The sequence below is a fragment of the Juglans microcarpa x Juglans regia genome, chromosome 1D (assembly GCF_004785595.1).
Source record: "Juglans microcarpa x Juglans regia isolate MS1-56 chromosome 1D, Jm3101_v1.0, whole genome shotgun sequence".
In the NCBI taxonomy this organism is placed as follows: domain Eukaryota; kingdom Viridiplantae; phylum Streptophyta; class Magnoliopsida; order Fagales; family Juglandaceae; genus Juglans; species Juglans microcarpa x Juglans regia.
Genome location: NC_054594.1, coordinates 11,367,258 through 11,387,167, shown reverse-complemented (window position 1 = coordinate 11,387,167; position 19,910 = coordinate 11,367,258). Strand labels below are relative to the sequence as shown.

At 35.3% G+C, this 19,910-nt stretch overlaps 2 protein-coding genes across 2 annotated transcripts; one reads left to right on the top strand and one right to left on the bottom strand.

The window, feature by feature from the left end:
* Positions 1-11,837: 11,837 nt before the first annotated feature.
* LOC121264957 (transcription factor MTB1) lies at positions 11,838-14,692 on the top strand. Its single transcript, XM_041168363.1, has 2 exons — positions 11,838-12,104; positions 12,273-14,692. Exon 2 carries the CDS (start codon positions 12,403-12,405, stop codon positions 14,242-14,244), a length of 1,842 nt encoding a protein of 613 aa, XP_041024297.1. The 5' UTR covers positions 11,838-12,104; positions 12,273-12,402; the 3' UTR covers positions 14,245-14,692.
* A 2,881-nt stretch (positions 14,693-17,573) lies between these two features.
* On the bottom strand, positions 17,574-18,820 carry LOC121263835. Its single transcript, XM_041166949.1, has 2 exons — positions 18,477-18,820; positions 17,574-17,880 (listed from the first exon to the last, which is right to left on the bottom strand). Exons 1-2 carry the CDS (start codon positions 18,818-18,820, stop codon positions 17,574-17,576), a joined length of 651 nt encoding a protein of 216 aa, XP_041022883.1.
* Between the last annotated feature and the right edge of the window lie 1,090 nt (positions 18,821-19,910).

The following is a 19,910-nucleotide window of genomic DNA, read 5'->3' as shown; positions in this document are numbered from 1 at the left end:
TCTTCATGTCTCTAGTTCTCATCAACTTAATGACACTTTGACAAAGCCTCTTGGTACAACACAATGTCATTTTCTTTTACACAAGATGGGTGTTGTTGATTTGTACACTCCATCTTGAGAGGGGGGTATTAGTTTACATTAGTTTATATAAGTAAAGAAACATGTGTCATATTATGTGATGCTAGTTTACTAGCATATATATACTACTTGTCAAAAGACTACACAATTCAATTTTAATGAGAATTACATGTTTGACCATGATTCCTAATTGTTTTCTTTCCTCTCTGATATCAACACGACACGCCCTAGAGTTTTCCCTTCTTTCGGCAATGGCAGTCCAGATCTTGTCATTCATAATATTGTAACCATGATGAGGTCTTGGTGTGCTGCTACAAGCTTGCTTGCATGTAAGATACATTGGCAAGCTTGTCGTGGGGCGAGATTCATCAGTAAGCTCACTGCAAGCAAACTACCTATCCCACCATAGATGGTAAAAAATGTACCGGTGTATATTGTCATGCATTGCTATGGAGCTATGGTTTATGGATTAGAGCTCTCGATTTGGTTGCCCAAATGCCTTCGTAGAGGTGTACCTTGTGTCCTCAAGTTAAAAGCAAGCAATAAATTTAATAAAAGGAAAAAGGACAAATCAATTTCAATTTCCTTCGTATATTTTGCTTCAGAGTTTTATTTCTAAGTCACATAACTTTTTTATTTAGATTGTACTAACTTGTTTCCATCGACGGTCTCAAATTACATTAGACAACGGAAAGCCAATAGGTTAGGATGATTGTTGTGCTCATCTATGAAAATATCAATAAAATAAATGCATAAAATAGAAACGAAATGAGAAATAGAGTTTAAATAGTCTGACATTAAGGCATAAGCCTACAGGATATGACCGGTGAAATCCGTTATGGGGTTTTGTACAAGCTCTCATACTCTTTCAAGCTCCCTAATAAAGGTGATAATGGAGGAGTGGTGTCGTTTAAAGAAATTTACACCACACATCATTCACGTGGTATAATTTGATTTGTAAGATTTAAATTTTAAAATTTATCTTCCAAATCAAATTATGTCATATGGATGATGTGTTATAAATGACTTCTAATAAAATTATTCATGGAGGAGAGAAATGAAGAAATAATGAAAAGTTCCAGGTGTAGAATTGAATCCCCTTTTTACGAAAGTTCCATTTTTTTCCGGTTTCCCTCTCTTTTTTAAGTCTTCTCTTTTATCAACTATTAGTTACTTCCCCTTAGCCTTGTGCAACTATCAAATCACAGTTTTATTAATTATCATTTCTCTTTCTTTTAGGGAGGTATTCAAATTATTATTGGATGAGCTTACATCATTTCTACTAATATATCCCAAATAGGAGTAGGGAGCAAGTCACCCATACCCGCCCCACTAGGGCGATCCGCTAGTCTTGCCATGGGATGGGTGTGCATGCTCTAGGTAGGGTACCCACGCTGAGTTTTTAGCCTGCCAGCTAGTATGTCCAACATTTAAGCAAAAACAAAATCCTAGGTTACAACTCTCTCACTCTCTTCTCTTGTCCCAGCGCCTCAGGCTCCAAGTCTATCATTTTCTCTTCTCCCAACCATCTTCTTCCCATGTGGGCATGCTCGTCTTATTCTTTTTTTTTTATTTCTCTACTACTTTTTCTCCTCCTCCTCCTCCTCCTCCTTCTTCTTATTTTTCTTTTTGTTTGGGCAAAATATTCGGTCATGGCTATAGGTCACTTGAGCTAGATACCAATGGCCATGTTCACCAGAATCTCAAGTCAAATCTATGTTGTGAGGATCACGCCAATGTAATAGGGCAAACCACCTTCTAAGGTCAAAGGGAAGGCAAACAAACGAGTCTTTCCCAGGCAAGTGGAAGGCAAAGATGATCTTCCTTCATTGGTTTGGTAAAAAATAAGGATGCAAGGTCTACAAATTTCAACTAGTCCGAAGAAAGGACGAGCGGCACCATATAGAAAACCTGACAGACACATCTCAGCATAGTGTGTAACAAAAGACTTTTCATCTTGTGTTGGCAAAGCACGAAAACGAGAAAGGTTGCAAAAGGCGAGAAAGAGGAGGTGAAGAGCCTGGTAACTTGGACGAAGGGCAAGGTACAAGACTAAGGCAAGCAACGATCAAGGACAAGACTCATGCGGATGTACGAGCTTTTCAGGATAACACAAAAACGCTCAAAGGGTTGCATTGCCATACACAAAAGCCCACACTCCATCTAAAAGGTCACTCTGGAATGGGTCTGCAGGAAAAAGGCTACAGCTCTAAAGGCCATATCGTCTAAAACTAGAAGTATGGTCTATCGCCACGTGGAAGGCCCGTATGTGGGGAAGGACTCCGAATTGGATGCAAGGCAAGACACAGAGACGTGCGTGCCTTGTCCCGTCAGTTTGTCTCTATCATCTTATAGATGGACGATTGAGACTAAATGGCTCATATTCGGGCACATCAAAAGTCAGAATGACACTTGACGATCCCACCCTATAAATGACTTAAGATAAAAGTTAAACACTTTTGAGATCGTAAAGTGTTGGACATTCTTTGGAGCTAGAACCTTAAAAGAAAGCAACTGACTTCAAGGGTACGACGAGAGAAGAGGAAGAGCAACGCCAGTGCCGTCGTAGTATTTTTCAGGTAGATTATCTTCTAAGACAGCGCTGAGAAATTGGGAGTAAATGTTGTAGGTATATCTTAGGATTTGCATTGCATATTCTATAACATTTCCCTTTCTGTCAATGAAATAATAAATATTTTCATTTATTATGTTTACAAATATCTTTATATCGTGATTTTGAGATCTTGATTTGAGATGTGCATGGTTCAGATTGGCGATGTCGTGATTTTCGATGTGTGTGAGTCTTACTATGTGTCAATCATCATGGACGGGTTGAGGATTCCCCAAGCTATTCCTATGACACGATGCCACGAGTTTCGTACGGGAATGAGAATGTCTTGTGATGATTGGGCGTTTTCCTATTGGTCTCACTTGATAGACGGGAAGGAGAATACCTTGGATGTATCATGTATGTGTCTTGGAGTTGGTTGGCCGGGTAGACGTGTTCTCGATGCAACATGCATATTTTAGTGTGTGTTGGTTGATTTGAAATAGGTGAATCAGCTTGCACATTAGTCAGGTAAGAGTGATTCCCCGAGTCGAATGGTGAAGTGATTTCCCGTGCTTAACATTTTATGCAATGAGATGCTATATGATTTGGTACGATGAGTTTACATGCTTGATAAGAGGGTGATTCATTGCCACACACAAATATATGTCTTCATAGATCTTTTATATAAAATTGTGCACTACATCAAGTACATTGTCTCTCATTAGCAATTTTTTTATAGCTGTTTAACTTACCTATGGTTTCGATTATCCGAACCGTAGACTTTGATGTAAAGGTAAACCCAGGAAAGATGCCCAAAGAGGAATAACCAACCTCGTCCAAGCAATAGATATCGAGTCATGTCTCCGTTATTAGTAATTGTATTTTTGTTGGTGTTGTATTAGTTAGGCCGACAACCAATTATGTTCAATTGGTTGTATTTGGATAAGGGAACAAATAAATGGTTCTGTATATTATTATTTGGGACACAAAGTGACATGTGAATATTTGGGTGATTAATGAATTAACCTATTTACAGTTTAAACTCTGGTACAAATAGTGTTTAGTCCACTACTCAACCTTTAATTTTTCTGTTGCGGTTTAAACGTTTATTTAATTATATTTGCACTTCCTATTGAATATTGTATGCCTATTTTTAATCTAAATGATGAGTGTGGCCGACCCGTTGACACTTTTGGCACCACGAATTCTCATTAGGTCCTTTAGTGAGGAACGAGGCTTCACATATGTTTTCTTTGGATTTTGGTGTTATCGGCTTAGATATGTATTTTCAAGCTAGATTTATGTTTTGTGGTATGAGTTTCATTTTTTTTACGTTGATTTTGGTTAGATCTTTATTTTGATGTTGATTTTGGCCAAATTTACAGGTAGAAGGTATAAAAAAATCCGTCCACGTAGTCAAGAGCGACGAACGGACCAAATAAGGGGGTGGGGGTCGGGTATGAGAAGGGATGCTGCACATCTGTATAGGGTAGGTAGTAGGCCTAATCCCAAAATTGAAAACTGAACTTTTAGGAAAATTCAAGAAGAAAGATATTAATTCTATAATTAACTCAAATAATTGTGAAAAGTAAATAAGTTTTCTCTACAAAAATCTATATCTAATATAAATGTAAAAAGGTATTTACAAATTTCTTATAGATAGAGACTCAATACACCATACACAACATACAAATATTCCCTATCTAACAATGTCTTAGAAGTTTTTTATTGATAAGCCGATATAAATAATACATCTAGTAAAATATTTAAATGACATTATTTGATTTGAAAAATTGAATTTAAAATTAAATTTTATAATTTAAATGACGTAGATTGTATACTTTATATACTAATTTAAAAATGAAATAACTCGATTTGTTATTCAAAAGGTATGAACGGATTGGAATTCCTTTTTTAAAAGAAAATATAAAAAGTCAAAAATCAACAAAATGAAAGCACGAAAATTGACTCGAACCACTAACTCGAGCAATGCATGCAGATGCAACCATGCAGGCACAGTTTTCCTTGTACCCAATACTCGTGACAAATGAAATCCAACGGCAGCTGCTGGAAGTTTTCTCCGTGTCTTTTGTTTTGGTTTTTTCTTTTCTTTTTTTTTTTTTATTTGAGGCGTTGTGTGCGAGAGAGAAATGGCTTTGAATCTTTAACCTTTGACTTTTTGCAGAGGGGTTAGGGTCCCACATCGGAAGCGGCCAAGAGCCTGTCCCACCAAGCACGTGAACGTCGTGTTCTACTTCTTCGAACATGACAAATATCCACCACCCGCAATAACTCCTCTTTTTGACCATTATATCCATCTACATAATTCCAGAAATGGAGGGTATAATTGGAACTTAGCTAAACGACAACGTGACTTTTGGCTCTCACGTGGGACCTAGCTTATAGCTCTGCTTCTGTGCTGCATGTGACTCAAAGAGAGCTAATCCAATATGAAAAAAGCAACATCTTAGGTCGAATTCAGGCATAATATATATTATTATTATATGAGTAATATTATTCATTATTTTAATTAAGATTAATCAAAAATTATTTATTATATTTTATTTATAAATTTATTATTTAATTCTATATGATAAAAAAAAATGATAAATAAATTTTTTCTTATTATATATATATATGTAATTAATAAAATATTATAATTATATTGATCAATTTAAAATAAATTATAAATGAAAAATATTATAATTATATTATTGACTTAAAATAATTGTAGGTATATGATTAGTTACTTTTTAATTAAATCTTTCATTTCTGATTCTTCTCTCTTTTAAGAGTTTTCGTTTAGTTATTCAACTCACTTCAATTCTATTAAGAAAATTGCTTAATCTACGAACTGATTTTACATAAAATTAATTTATAAGTTGAAGTCGCTTAATATGATATATGAGATTGTAAAATATTTTTTAATATATTTTTAATCATCAAACTAAATTAAATTAATTTATAAATTTATTTTTATAAAAACTTTTTATAAATATAAAACTCCTGTTTTGTCAAGAGCCGTAAAATTGTTAATTTGGAACATAGGTCTGTTTGGATATTGAGCTGACTTGATATGAGTTGAGTTATTTATGAATAATAATAAGTTGAGGTAGAAGAGTAAGTTTTGTGGTATTCACTTAAGATCAGTTTAAAAATATTTAGATATTAAGATAAATTTAAATATATTTATGAAAAATTAAAAATATGTTATAAGTCACATGTGTAAAGAGGTGTTAAATTGAAAAAGATTGTGAGTCTCACGTATAACGAAATTTTAAATTCAGATAAATTTAATAATTGAAAAATTGAATGTTTAAATATTATATTTAGTTTTAAATTATAGTTCAGTACAATTACCTAAATGTTTCCTTATGAGTGTATAGCGAGATGGTTTTACCACGTTGTCCAAGAAATGTCGTAAATGCCCATTTTCATAGAAATGGAAAACATGTGATACTCATAACTCACCTGCCTATTTTGGTTCCCTCTCACGTTATCTCCTTTGTGCTTTTTATTTTTATTTTTTTAAATGAGAAATGTGATAATTTTATTAATGATAAAGGTATATAAAACGATGGACAGTGGAGTGGACCCAACACTCATACCTGATAAGTCAGTATATGGCAAAAATAATGAAACATAAATGAAAAACGACTCCAATTAAATTAATAATAAATGATATTTATATTCTTAAAATATATAAATTTCGTACACTTATTTTAAAAAAAATTACTAAATATAAGATCTATATAAAAAAATTATATTTTAATGGTAGATCTCATCATTCTTCAAATAAAGTATGTATGGCTTGCACATCCTAGAACTATAGTAGGTCCATATTCTTGTGGGATCAAAGTGTTTTAGTTTTTCTAATTTTATTCTTAGACATAATTTATGAAATTTTAATAAATTTATCTGTATTCATTTTAAAATAATAGTTGAAATTATGGGTGATAATATGTGACACGTGAACCTAACACAAAGAAGACATGAAAGTAGCATGTTTGAATTTGATATAAATGAATTTGGGTTAAAACGAGTTGATCCGTTAAGACACGATTAATAAATAAATCAATAATAGATAAACTTGCTTAATCCGAAATCAATCCACAATAACCTGTTTAAATTTTCTTTCAAAATTACAATTTTATTATTATTAGATTGTAATATTGATATTTCTCAATATGCTTATATTTTTATTGTCAAGATTGTAATTATGGATCCATGCTCATATTTGTTATTATATGGTGTATGATATTGGTTTTATTATAAGTTAAAATTTGAAAAGTATTGATAGTTTTTCTTAGTAGTTAGTCTTATTATTATTATTATTTAGATATTGTGACTATTAATAAATATAGATTCTAACTTTTATGTGAAATTATGTTAATCAAGTCAAATGTGTTTTGTGTGTTAATTCAACTACCTACATGAAATTAGTTGAAATGAGTTGTGTAGTGTTGAAATAGTTCTAATTAATTATTAAACTAATTAAAACGGGTGACACAATACGACTCTTTATTTAAATGAGTCAGATTACGGTTTGAAAGTTTGACACGTTTAGCTTAATAAGTCGGATTTGAGTTTACTTATATAGTCGAATATCTTTGATTTGACAAGACCCGCAAACATAAATTACCGCCTTTAGTAGAAATTCATTTTGGTACTTGTTGAATTTAACTATATTTTAATATAATTAAAATTTACTTCCATCAATTTTTATTTTAAGATTTAAAAAAATACATGTGAGGATTATAATACAGCGGGATGATAAGGGCACGAATTTATATTTTTAGCATCTCTTATTAAGAAATGCAAAAAGCTATTCTATTATTGAGAAATAATATTTACAGATTTAAAATGTGTAAATATTGCACACTCTTTTTTAAAAAAATAAGTAAATTTAAGATTCATATGAAAATCTATTTTTTTTTTTTAATGACAAACCTCACTTTTTTTTAAAAAAAATGCCACAAAACGTGCATATCATAAAATATCTAACATTACTTTCCATTATCTCATTAGGTTAACGTGACAGAATCTCGAACTATTTAAATCCATCCTTGTTAAGCATGATAAACCCACAATCAATGTTTAGAGGTAGTTAAAAGTCTATGGCTTGATTGGCATAACCTTTAACTTCCAAAAATAAAAATTTGGAGTTAGAAACTCTATTTTCACTCAAAAAAAAAAAAAAAAGAGTTCGGAGGTAAGACTTTCTTTAAAACTTCAATAATTTTCTTTTTTTTCTTTGATTGAAAAAAAGTTGTAAGCATGATTATAGTCGTTTATGAAAGCGGCGTGATCCATTATAAATATAAATTGAGAAAGTGTTTTAAAGGTGTTTCTACTGTAAGTTGAAAAATGGTACTGCGGCTCATTAATATATGTTTGAAAAGAGAGTTTTTGTGAAGGACTTTTGTTGAATGTTTTGAAAATTGTTTTAGTTTTTATTTGTCACGAAAATGAATCTAAGGTGTTTTAAAAATTAATCTTTTATATTGTTACTGTGTAAACATGTTTGGACTGAGAGTAGTATTTAGAAAATTTTACTACCAATCACGGCATAATAGATACGGTTTCCTTGCATGCATCGGTATTAGAAAATGAGTACAAGAACGACTATTCTCCATGTGAATCATAACATCAATCCTTAATAAAACTTTGATTTTATTTAAAACATATATATATATATATATTAAAAAGTGACAAATGCAGTAGAAAATTACACCAACTTGTCAATGACCCACACTACTGACATGACTACATTTAATAACTTTTATATTTCCGTTTTTTAAAGAATTATTGAAGTAAGGAATAATGTTTATAATATTAGAACATTAATACTATTTACGGCAATTACACGACGAAGATTAAACCGTTAATATTTTAAAACAGGTGTTTCTTCTTTTAAAAGAAAATAGAGTACTATATTAAAATAAAAATTACACGTGTAGTTATTTTTGTATATTTTTTATGCATTCTACTAATGTGATTAACTGCGTCGTTATTTTTTTTATATATAATAATTATTTTGACTAATCATATTAGTAGAAAGTACAATAAATATACAAAAATAATTGTATCTAACTCTTTATTATTTCCCAAACTATGTCAAATAGTAAGGAGTAAAGAAGAAATTAGAAAAACGACGCGGTTTTATGAAATACGGACACACGCCGAACACGTTACACCAAATTTATTTTCTACAGGGGAAGAGAGAGAGAGAGAGAAGTTAAATGCACATCACGTGCTTCGTAACAATACAATACACAACACAGACACCTAGGTAGCTACGTGCTGTTCACGAGCATTGTCACTGTTTTTTTAGCGCTCCCTTTTGTCTCTGTCTCTCTCTCTCTTTCACACACAATCTGGCTGTCTTTTTTTTGGGGGAGGTGGGGTCGGGGGTTAATAAAATTTATTTATTTATTTATTAGATTTAATAATATTTATTACTACTTTATCTCTGGAGTTTGTTCGATGCAATCGAGGATACGTGAGAAGGCGAAACGCATGAATAATGGGCCACGGCGGTTAACACACGTGGCGCGCGCATGCTGTGTTAAACGTGTTTCTTCTGCACTCGGTTTGGTTGATGGAGCCGCCCAAAACGCGTGATGGACGACGAGCCCAGTGCGTGATCTAATTAATTATTAATTATTGCATACGCCAGACTATGGAAACGAATATCCATTCTTTAATGCACACTAATTAATTGAGTATTCACTTTCTTTCTTTTTTTTTTTTTTTAATTTTTTTTAAAATAATTCTACATAAATCGTCAAAGTACAAGTATCCAATAATCGTTTTGAAAAGAAAGTAATGTTTATTATTAAAAAAATTAATTTTTTTCATATAAATTTTATAATTTATTTATTTTTTTAAAAATAATTACACAATAATTATATAATTTACGATTGTAAATATTCTTAATCTATTATTCGATCTTTATGCAGATCTCCTGTAAATAAGCAATCTGCAAATACTATACGGGCAATGAGAAGGTTGGCAGTTGTGTTTTGGTAATGAGCTATTCTTAAATATTCTGTAAATAGTAGTGAAAATAGTAAAAAAATAATGATAAAATATTAAATAATAATAAATAGTAATAAAAAGTAAATAAAAATTAATAATAAAATAATAAATAATAGTGAAATATTCTAAAAATATTTGAAAATATCTGACTACCAATCATAAAATCTTGTTCTTAAATAACTTGTTCACCTGTCTATATTTTTTAATCTCAGGATATACATATTTATTTTTAAAATGTGGAAATTAAATGTAAATCAAGATGGGATATTTCATGTCCAGCCTCCTCCTCTAAACAGTGCCACCATCTCCATCAACATCTGGCAAGTAATTTTTTGGTTTGTGCTCTTTTTTTTTTTTTTTCTTCCTCTCTTAGGTGTTATTTTAACTCCATTTTCTATTTTCTCATTCTTTTTGGGTTGATTTTAGTTTACCTCAATGATCTCTCTTTTGTTGATTTTATTGAGCCTTTTCTTCTATGTTTTGTTGATTTTACAGCTTAGATGGCCTTCTTGACGTGACGCTATCATATAATACCATCTGATTTATTAAAAAATAAATAAAAAATACACACACAAAAGAGGTAATTTATTTTCTTATTTTTTTTAAAATCCTTTGATTTGAATATACTTTTTTGTATTTTTTTTATTTTTAATAAATCACATGACATTACGTGATAGTGTCATCTCGAAAAGGATATCTGAACAGTAAATTTTAGATGGCCCAGTAAAAATAATTTTTTAATAATACTATATATAATTTTAATATTTGTAAAACCTATGGTCACTTTGGAAAAGTGGAACACATTATAAAAAAAAAAATAGAGTTTTTTTACGTGGATTTCATATAATATATATATGCACGCGCGCTCTAACATAGGCCAAATTTAAAGCAAAATGCTTGGTGCAAATCGAATACCTTCAATTGAAATTACATTTCTAACCATCCAACGAGGGGATGATCATTTACGACTTATCATTGTTATTTTTTGTATAAATTTAACAGAGTGCAATTTAGCCCACAACTTTGAGGAATCACTTGCTACTTTTTTTTTTTTTTTTGTCTTTATTTGTTTCCTTTGATTCCACTCAATTGGTCTCTTCATTACAGCTCTAAACACCCCTTTAATCTTTATTAAGCTTTCAAACCTCAAACCTAAGAGATTTTATTTCTTTTACTTTTTATGATTTCCTAGGACTTTCTTTTTCGTGTAGCTTTCAACACGATGATGCCACTCTACAAAAGCATTCCCACAAATGGTTTAGTATCGTTAATTTTGCTCCATCTTTGGACCCACCTCGGTCAACCTCGTTTTAAAAAGGAAAAAAAAAAAAAAAATACTCTATTCTAAAGAGTTAAAACAGGATTAATTTGTAGGGAATTCTTTTTTCTTAAGGATATGGTGAAAGTTTTGAAATGTTGGGAAATTTAATTTTTTTTCAGAAAAAAAAAAACAAAGAAAGGAAAGAGAAATTGATGGCTTCAAGATTGCATACATGAGTCTCTTTCTCCTCACGAAATATGAGGATAAAAAAATAAAATCACATATTTTTAAATAGCGTGTAGATTGTGAGACTTCTATATAGTACAACTTTAAAGAAATTATTAAATACTCTCGAAGTATAGACATTATAATAAGATGAGAATACCACGCCATTCATGCTCCAAAAAAATCTAAGAATTTATATTATAATAAAGATTTAATATTAGCTAAATCAGAAAAATACTAATGAAATTTCCTAATTAAAATCAATATATACATATTGTGTGTGATTTAGGAAAATAAATAAATAAATGTGGTAAAGTTGAAAAGTCCGAAATCCTTTACAAGCAAGAGTCACATGTTGCTCTATTCCCATGTGTTGGAAGGTACCGTGTCCGGGTGCCCCCGTTCCTTAAAGTCACACCACGGAAATAATCGCCTGTGGTTCAGTGCAGTGCAGTGCAGTGCAGTGCAGTAATAAGTATTTTCAGGTGTTTCCCATTTCCACTTTGTCTGTCTCTCAGCAGCAAACAAACAAAACCGTAAACACAACCTCCTTGCCGACTACTTGTAATATTTCCTTAACCTCAAACCATCTAACTATGGTTAATTTCTGACCAATGTCTGACCATGGTTACATTCTTCGAAATTAATTTAAAAAAAAAAAAAAAAAAAAAAACATGAAAAACCCCACCCCCCCTTATTTGTTTCTCAGGCTCACAGTCTGACCTTCGCTTTGCTAGAAAGAGAGAAAGAGAGGGAGGGGCTTTTGCTTTCGTTGTTGTTTGTGAACTAACTGCCTGTTTGTATTTCCCGGAGAGTTTTTTTATCTTCCCTAAAACTGAACGAACTTCCTCTTTCCTGGGAATGTTTAGACTGTTACCTGTGACTATTATTTACTCTGCTGTCTTATCCAACCGTCGCTTCGCGATCCCATTTCGCTAGCCAAAACCGGTGGGTACTCTCTCTCTATTCTTCTATTTTTCTGGCTCAATTTTGGTTGGTTTGTTTTGTTTTTCTTTGTTGTTTTTCTGGGTTTTCCTTGTATCTTGGATTTGGAGCTTCTGAGATCTGAATTTGTTGTTATGGTATTAAGAAAATTATGTGCTGTTTAACGTGTAGGATTTGAGCTTAGTGCTAAAAAAATCCGGATTTTATATCGCTTTAAGGGTTTTTGGGACAGAAATTTGATCTGTGTATTGAAAATTGAAGATTTCTGGTCTGGGGGTAATATAGCTTTGGAGATTTAGAGATGAAGATTGAGGGGGGTTTGGGTGGTGGGTTGTGGAATGATGAGGACAAGACCATGCTTGCGGCGGTTCTGGGCACTCGAGCTTTCGATTACTTGCTGTCGAGCTCGGTTTCGAATGAGAATTTGTTAATGGCTGTGGGGAGTGATGAGCATTTGCAAAACACACTTTCCGATCTCGTGGACTGCCCAAACGCGTCTAATTTTAGCTGGAATTACGCAATCTTTTGGCAGCTTTCAAGGTCCAAGTCGGGGGACTGGGTTTTGGGGTGGGGAGATGGGTCTTGTAGGGAGCCTAGGGAGGGGGAGGAGTCTGAAGCTATGCGTATTCTCAATCTTAGGCTTGAGGATGAGACTCAGCAGAAGATGAGGAAAAGGGTGCTTCAGAATCTGCACAAGTTGTTTGGGGGATCAGACGAGGATAATTATGCCTTAGGATTGGATCGTGTTACTGATACGGAGATGTTCTTTCTTGCATCGATGTATTTCTCCTTCCCGCAAGGGGAGGGCGGTCCGGGCAAGTGTTTTGCATCTGGGAAGCATGCTTGGTTCTCGGATGCACTGAAGTTGCAGTCCGACTATTGTATCCGGTCGTTCCTTGCTAAATCTGCCGGAATTCAGACCATTGTCTTAGTCCCAATTGAGGTGGGTGTGGTTGAGTTGGGTTCAGTGAGATCTGTGGGTGAAAATCTAGAACTGTTGCAGTCATTAAAATCATCATTCTCAACACATCCTTTACCAGTGGCGAGGGTTAAATCAGTGCCAGCATTTCCAGTGGTGAATGATAAGAAAGATGAAAATGTCCCTTTCACAAATTTGGGGTTGGTGGATAGAGTGGAAGCGGTTCCCAAGATTTTTGGGCAGGATTTGAACTCCGGTTACTTGGGCCGACCCCATCACAGAGAGAAACTTGCTGTCCGAAAGATGGAAGAGAGGCCATGGGAAGTTTCTCCTAACAGGAGTAAGATTGCATATCCCAACCCACGAAATGGTCTTCATGGTTCAAGTTGGGGACATGTTCGTGGTGGTGGTGGTGTGAAGCAGGGGAACCCAGCAGAAATTTATTGTCAACAGACCTCAAATAACTTGCAAGAGCTTGTTAATGGGGCCCGAGAAGAATTTCGCCTAAATCACTATCAGCCACAAAAACAACTGCAAATGCAAATTGATTTTTCAGCAGCCACCTCAAGGCCTTCTGTGATTTCCCGGCCAATTAGTGCTGAATCTGAGCATTCAGATGGTGAAGCCACATGCAAGGAAGAGCGGGCAGGTGTAGCTGATGAAAGGAGACCCAGAAAACGAGGCAGAAAGCCTGCAAATGGAAGAGAAGAGCCGCTCAATCATGTGGAGGCAGAGAGACAGCGACGTGAGAAGTTGAACCAACGGTTCTATGCGTTACGAGCTGTTGTGCCGAATATCTCCAAGATGGATAAAGCTTCCCTGTTGGGAGATGCCATTGCTTACATCAATGAGCTTCAGGCAAAGCTCAAGGTCATGGAAGCAGAGAGGGAGAGAAGTGGGACTAGCTCAAGAGATACATCATCTTTGGAGGCTAATCCAAATGCTGAAAACCCATACCGGACTCCTGATATTGATATTCAAGCTACCCATGATGAAGTTATTGTCAGGGTGAGCTGTCCTTTAGATTCTCACCCGACATCAAGGGTCATCCAAGCATTCAAAGAGGCACAAGCTACTGTAATTGAGTCAAAAATCGCCACAGCAAATGATACTGTGTTTCATACATTTGTAATCAAGTCTCAAGGATCTGAGCAATTGACGAAAGAAAAGCTGATTGCAGTGTTTTCATCCAACTCCTTACAGCCATTGTCATCGGGTGGGTAGCATCAGAATCGGATTCGACATAGTCTATAGGCATAATACTTAGGAAGGGAACCAGATTGAAAGCTTCTTCACAGGTTTTGATATACAACAGTGGATGCTATAAGGAAACATGGCACCAGCTAAAGTAGAATAATAACTACCTATTGACTGAGTAGGGCAGCAAATTTTCTGTGATTGTTTATAGTATACATTTTCTGTCATAAGTGAAGCATTCCTGCGAGGTGAATCAAATCTGTGAGTTAAACCGACTCTATTATTGTTGGTTGTTAAGGAGCAGATATGTTCTTCTGTTTTTTTATGCTAGTTTCTCCAATTTATTTTCATTTGCCAAGTTCTTTGGAAAAGCAGACGTTACTTGTAAACTCACTGCTGCTCTTGTCCTATGGAGGATTAAGGGATGTTTTCTGAGATATATGTATTGATGCATATAAGTTCGAATTTTGGTTTAGGCACTTCTTGCTTTGCTCTTATTGTCTTCTTTTTCCTTGCAAGCAATGTGATGGTCTACTTTGTTCCCAATTTTGTAAGGCAGTTGAATACTTACTTATGTAATGACATTAATAGTAATTTTTGGTTGAATCTATATTCATAAAATTGTTTTGGTTACATCGCCAGCATGAGAGCTGTTGTATTGTCAAGATATCCATGCTTCAAACTGTCATCTTTTGGCTGCTATGCCTATTTTGGGGAAATAGAATGTGGCTGAGAGGAGATTTTGGTAGCATATCTGAGTTCTTTTTCCTTGGAATTGCATGTGTCATGCTCCTTTCTCCTATTGTCATGCATTCCCCAATAATCTTTTTGTTTTTTTCATTAATTTTTGTATAATATTGTAGTCTTGTGCATCCAAAACAAGAAAAGGGAGTCTCAATTCTCGTACCATAGACTGTTTCTCTCATCATTTCCTACAATTGCAGCCCTTTCTTGCCAATATAGCTGGAAGCAATGCTTCCAAGGGTCGCAACCTGAAGCTATTGGAGTTGTTGACCTTGACAATGTAACTGAGTATCTTCCCATGGAATTGTTTTTTTTTTTTTTTTTTTGGGTTGCTTGGATTGATGTGACCTCACTTTCTTTTTGGTTCCTGACAAAGTAACGAACTCAATGCCATTAAAAAAAAAAAACAATGGAAACTGGTAGATTCTTTTAGTTTAATTTGTTTTTACTGTTGCCTTGGCAAGCCAAAATGAAGTTGTTTTTGGATGCACATGAGACGGATGGAGGAATAGATTCTCTTAACTCATGTCTTCGGCCATCTTTTCAATATATTTCGTTCCAATAAAGGGATTTGAGGCTATAGAAAAGCTGCTGCAACATATTAAACATACAGCGTCATGGTTGAATTAGGTTTCCTACTGTTTCTGCTCGATCTTTTATCATATTTGTTTGGACAATGCAAGGGGCCCGACCAGCATGTACCGCTAAGCATGCTCCTAGTACATTTGATTTTTTTTTAAAATATTTTTTTAACGTCATTAACTATTAAAAAATATACAATTTTACTAATAATAATTTCTTAATCATTAAAAAAATAAAAATAAAAATAAAAATATCCGAACAATAATTTTGATAAACATCAGAAAACTTTGATGGGGGTGGCGCACGTCCAATAGACGAATGACAAAAATCATGTGCTGCATGTGTTAATGGCTTTAGAAAAAGGTAAAGCTAAGGACAGTGACGAATTGAACCGAAAGAGTATGACAAAACTATCCTTAAAATGGGTCTTTATGGAGGAAGCCACAATGACAAAAGAAGTCCGTGTCAAATCCGCGTACACTGAAGTGTAGTGCGCTTTTGGTCTAAGGTGTGTGTGTGTGTGTAGTCTTTGCGTGTGGTTGAATCTGAAAGCGATCTTCACTGGCGACCAGCAAAGAAGGAATAGAAAGCAAAGGAAAATTCCTTATGAGCTGAAAAATATTTGCTCCTGTTAAAAGACTGTCACGCAATCAGCAGCAGATTTTGGTTAGAAAACATGACCAACTCTGTGGCTGCATCAGAGCATCGCACGTTGTTGCCGATTCGGCTAATTTTCGTACACGAAAAAGTCAGAAATGATAATAAAAATAGAGAAACGTTTATTTTATTTAATTACTAATATTCTTTTCTTAAATCCTGCATGAAAAATAGGATTTTGTCGCTCAGATTTTTAATGGTGGTCCTGTTACACTCTTGTATACCCAAAATACCCCGGATAGTTCCTCGGTCCAAGCACTCTTCTTTTCCTTTAGCCTTTTCTTCATGGACAATGTTATTCTGTCGCTCAGTATTTATTGTTGGACATGCCATTCAGTCTATTTTTTTTGTTTTGCTTTTTTTATTTCACATTTTTTAATACATTTAACTATTTTTAAAAAATAAAAAAAATATACCAATACACTTAAAAACACTTCCTTAATCACTAAGTAAAAAAAAAAATTTTTACCAAGCAGTCAAAAAGAGTGGTTAAGTTGGAACGGCATACTAGTGTTTTCCTTCTTCAATATGCCCACTATTGTCTTGTTCATTGCCCTAACTTGTCCATTGGCCTGGGATGTCCAGGTGAGAAATACTTGACCTTTATTCCAAACTTGGCACACTAGTTCCAGTAGTGCTCAGAGTGGAATTGCCTGCCATTGTCTGAAGCAATGCTCTAGGGTACGCTAAATTGACATACAATTATTTTCCATAGAAATTTGGTAACATTTTGCAAAGTCACTGTTACCAGTGCTTCAACCTCTACCCACTTTATGAAGTAATCAACGACAACGATGATGAACTTTGCTCCCCCTTTGCCTTTGACATAGGGTAGACCATGTCTACCCCTACTGTGCAAATGGTCAGGGGGATGTAATTGACGTTAGTTCTTCAGGCAGGCCACTCGGGATTGGCGCTTGTAATTTGCATTGGACACAGTTCTTGCAAACTCTTTGGCGTCTTTGAGGGCATGCGGCCAATAGTATCTAACCCTCATGACTTGAGCTGCTAGAGCTCTTCCTCCTAAGTGGTCCCCGCATATCCTCTTGTGCACTTCCTCCACGATGTATTAGGCCTTTTCTTTCGATACACACCTTAGCAGGAGGCTGAGAAACCTTGTTTGTAAAATCTGTCGTTGAACATGGTGAACTGGGCAACTTTATTCTTAACTATCCTATCTTCTTTCTTACCAAGTGTTACTTCCCTCAGTAATCAATAATTTGCATATATCATGTGCCCATTTTGGGGCCCCTGAGCTTACTTTCAAGATTTCAAGTCCTATGGTTGGAACTTATATTGTTTGAGTGGTTGACTTCCGTGGTAAGGATGCTTTGTCTTTTTCGGATGCTGCTCGTGCCAATCTTGTCGGCTTTTCAATTGTCCTGCCTTGGGATACGGCTTATTTGGAAGTAATCAAATGGTTCGTGTCCTTGGTTGACTTGTTGTAGGTATTTTTTAAGCCTCTTGCCCTTTACCAAATATTCTTCAGTTATTTGGCTGACCACGACTTGAGTGTATGCTTTCATGTCAGCCTCCTTTTCTCCCAAGGCTCTTGCTATGGCGAGTCCTGCCAATACTGCTTCATACTCGACCTCATTGTTAAGGACCTTGAATTCAAGCCTTATTGTGTAGTATGCTTCAGTGCTGCCTTTCGCGATCATATATACTCGTAATCCCCTCCTGAATGGCAAAATAAGCCATCAACATACACTTGCCAAGGTTTTCATGTAGAGGATTTCTGCTTTTCTTCGGGAAAGTTGGAAATCTCGGCTATAAAGTTGGCTAGTACTTGCCCTTTTATCGCTGTTTGAGGAACATAGTCAATATTGAACTCGCTTAGTTCGATCGACTACTTCATTAGACTGTCTGTGCTGCCTGGTCGTTGCAGTATTTTCTATAGGGAAGTTTCCATTACTACTCTTATGGGATGTGCTTGGAAGTAAGATCGCAGACAGTGAGCAGTTGTTGCTAGCGTAAATGCTAGTATTTCTATTTTAAAGTATCGTGTTTCGGCTCCCCTCAAAGCTCAACTGATATAGTATACCAGCCTTTGTACCACTCCTTCCTTGTGTATCAGTGCGGCGGATATGGCGTCTAGTGTGCTCGCCAGTTACAAGAGTAGGGTCTCTCATTATTTTGTTTGGTTTAAGACGCGGGGGCTCGACAAGTGCTCTTGGAGCTGCGTAAACACCATTTTGCACACGTTATCCCAGTTTTGTATCTTTCGGAGGACTTGAAAGAATGCTAGGCATCTTTTTCTCGCCCTCGACATGAACCTGTTGAGCGCCGTTATTCTCCTTACTAGCCTTTGCACGTTGTTTAGGTTCCTCAGTGGTTCCATTCCAGCAATTGCCTGGACTTTTTCCGAATTGGCTTCAATCCCCTGTTTTGACATTATGAAGCCTAAGAATTTGTCTGACTGTACTTTGAATGTGCATTTAGTTGGGTTAAGCTTCATTTTGTATTGTTGTAACCCTCTGAATGCTTCCCTCAGGTCATCTAACTGTTGTTCCAGTTCTTTGCTCTTCACCAGCAAATCATTAATGTATACGTTCATGTACTGCCCGATTTGATCCTTAAACATTTTGTTCACCAGTCTCCGGTATGTTTGCTCCAGCATTTTTTAAGCCGAAAGGCATTATCTTGTAGCACTATAGTCCTCGATCGGTTATGAACTCTATTTTTTCTTGGTCGACTTCACTCATACGGATTTGATTATAATTGGAAGACGTGCCATGAAACTTAACATCTAATGTCTTGCGGTGGAGTCCACAATTAGGTTGATTTGGAGTAGTGGGAAGCTGTCTTTTGGGTAGGCCCTATTAAGATCCGTGAAATATACACATATCCACCATTTACTGTTGGTTTTTTTTTTACCATAACTACGTTTGAGTGCAATTTATGATAGAAGGTCTCTATGATAAATTCGGCTGCCAGAAGGCAGTCAACTTCTTCTGCAATGGCCATGTACTTCTTGATACTAAAGCTCTTTGGCCTTTGTTTAGCTGGTTGTACATCTGGATTGACACTCGATTGGTGTTCTATAACCTCCTCTTCAATCCACAGTATGTCCTTATGGCTCCAGGCCAAGATGTCATGATGTTCGACAATGAGTGACTTTAGTCGTTGTCTTTCTTCACCTTTCATTTTGGTCCTTGATCCTTACTGTAGCCTCAGGGTGAGTGCGGTCCAAGGTGATTAGCTCTAGGGGCATCGGACTCGCCCTGCTTCAGTGCCTCTTCATCCCTGGTTTCCTCCTCGTGCACCAATATCTTAGGTGGTGGGCTGGGCATTGGTTGCCTTCTGCTAGAGGCTCCACCATTCTGATATCCTTTTCTCCATCTCTAAGCTCTTGTATGTAACAGTCTCGGGCAAGTACTTGCTCACTGTAAACTTCCCCAATGTTTGCTTTCCTGAAAAATTTCATCTTCAAGTGGTATGTGGAGGTTACAACTTTAAGAGCGTTTAGGATTGGTCGCTCAATAATAGCATTGTAAGATGATCGAGTCTTTACCACCAGAAAGTTTGTCATAGTGGTGACTGTGTAGGGGGCGGTCCCTATTGATATTGATAGGGTGATGGAATCGATAGGCTGCACAGTTTCCCTTGAGAACCTTTTTAGTGGGGTTGGTGCTCTTATTTTGGTTGATTCTCATCTTTAGGAAAGCATCCCAAAAGAGAATATCAATCGACCTGCTGTTGTTAACAAG

What these genes read in the sequence shown, in the direction of transcription:
- LOC121263835 (XM_041166949.1), bottom strand. Translation starts at nt 18,820, where the DNA reads ATGCTGGAGCAAACATACCGGAGACTGGTGAACAAAATGTTTAAGGAT. An exon ending in AGAATAACGGCGCTCAACAG is followed by an intron (nt 17,881 to 18,476) that starts GTTCATGTCGAG and finishes TTTGCCATTCAG; the next exon opens with GAGGGGATTACGAGTATATA.
- LOC121264957 (XM_041168363.1), top strand. Translation starts at nt 12,403, where the DNA reads ATGAAGATTGAGGGGGGTTTGGGTGGTGGGTTGTGGAATGATGAGGAC.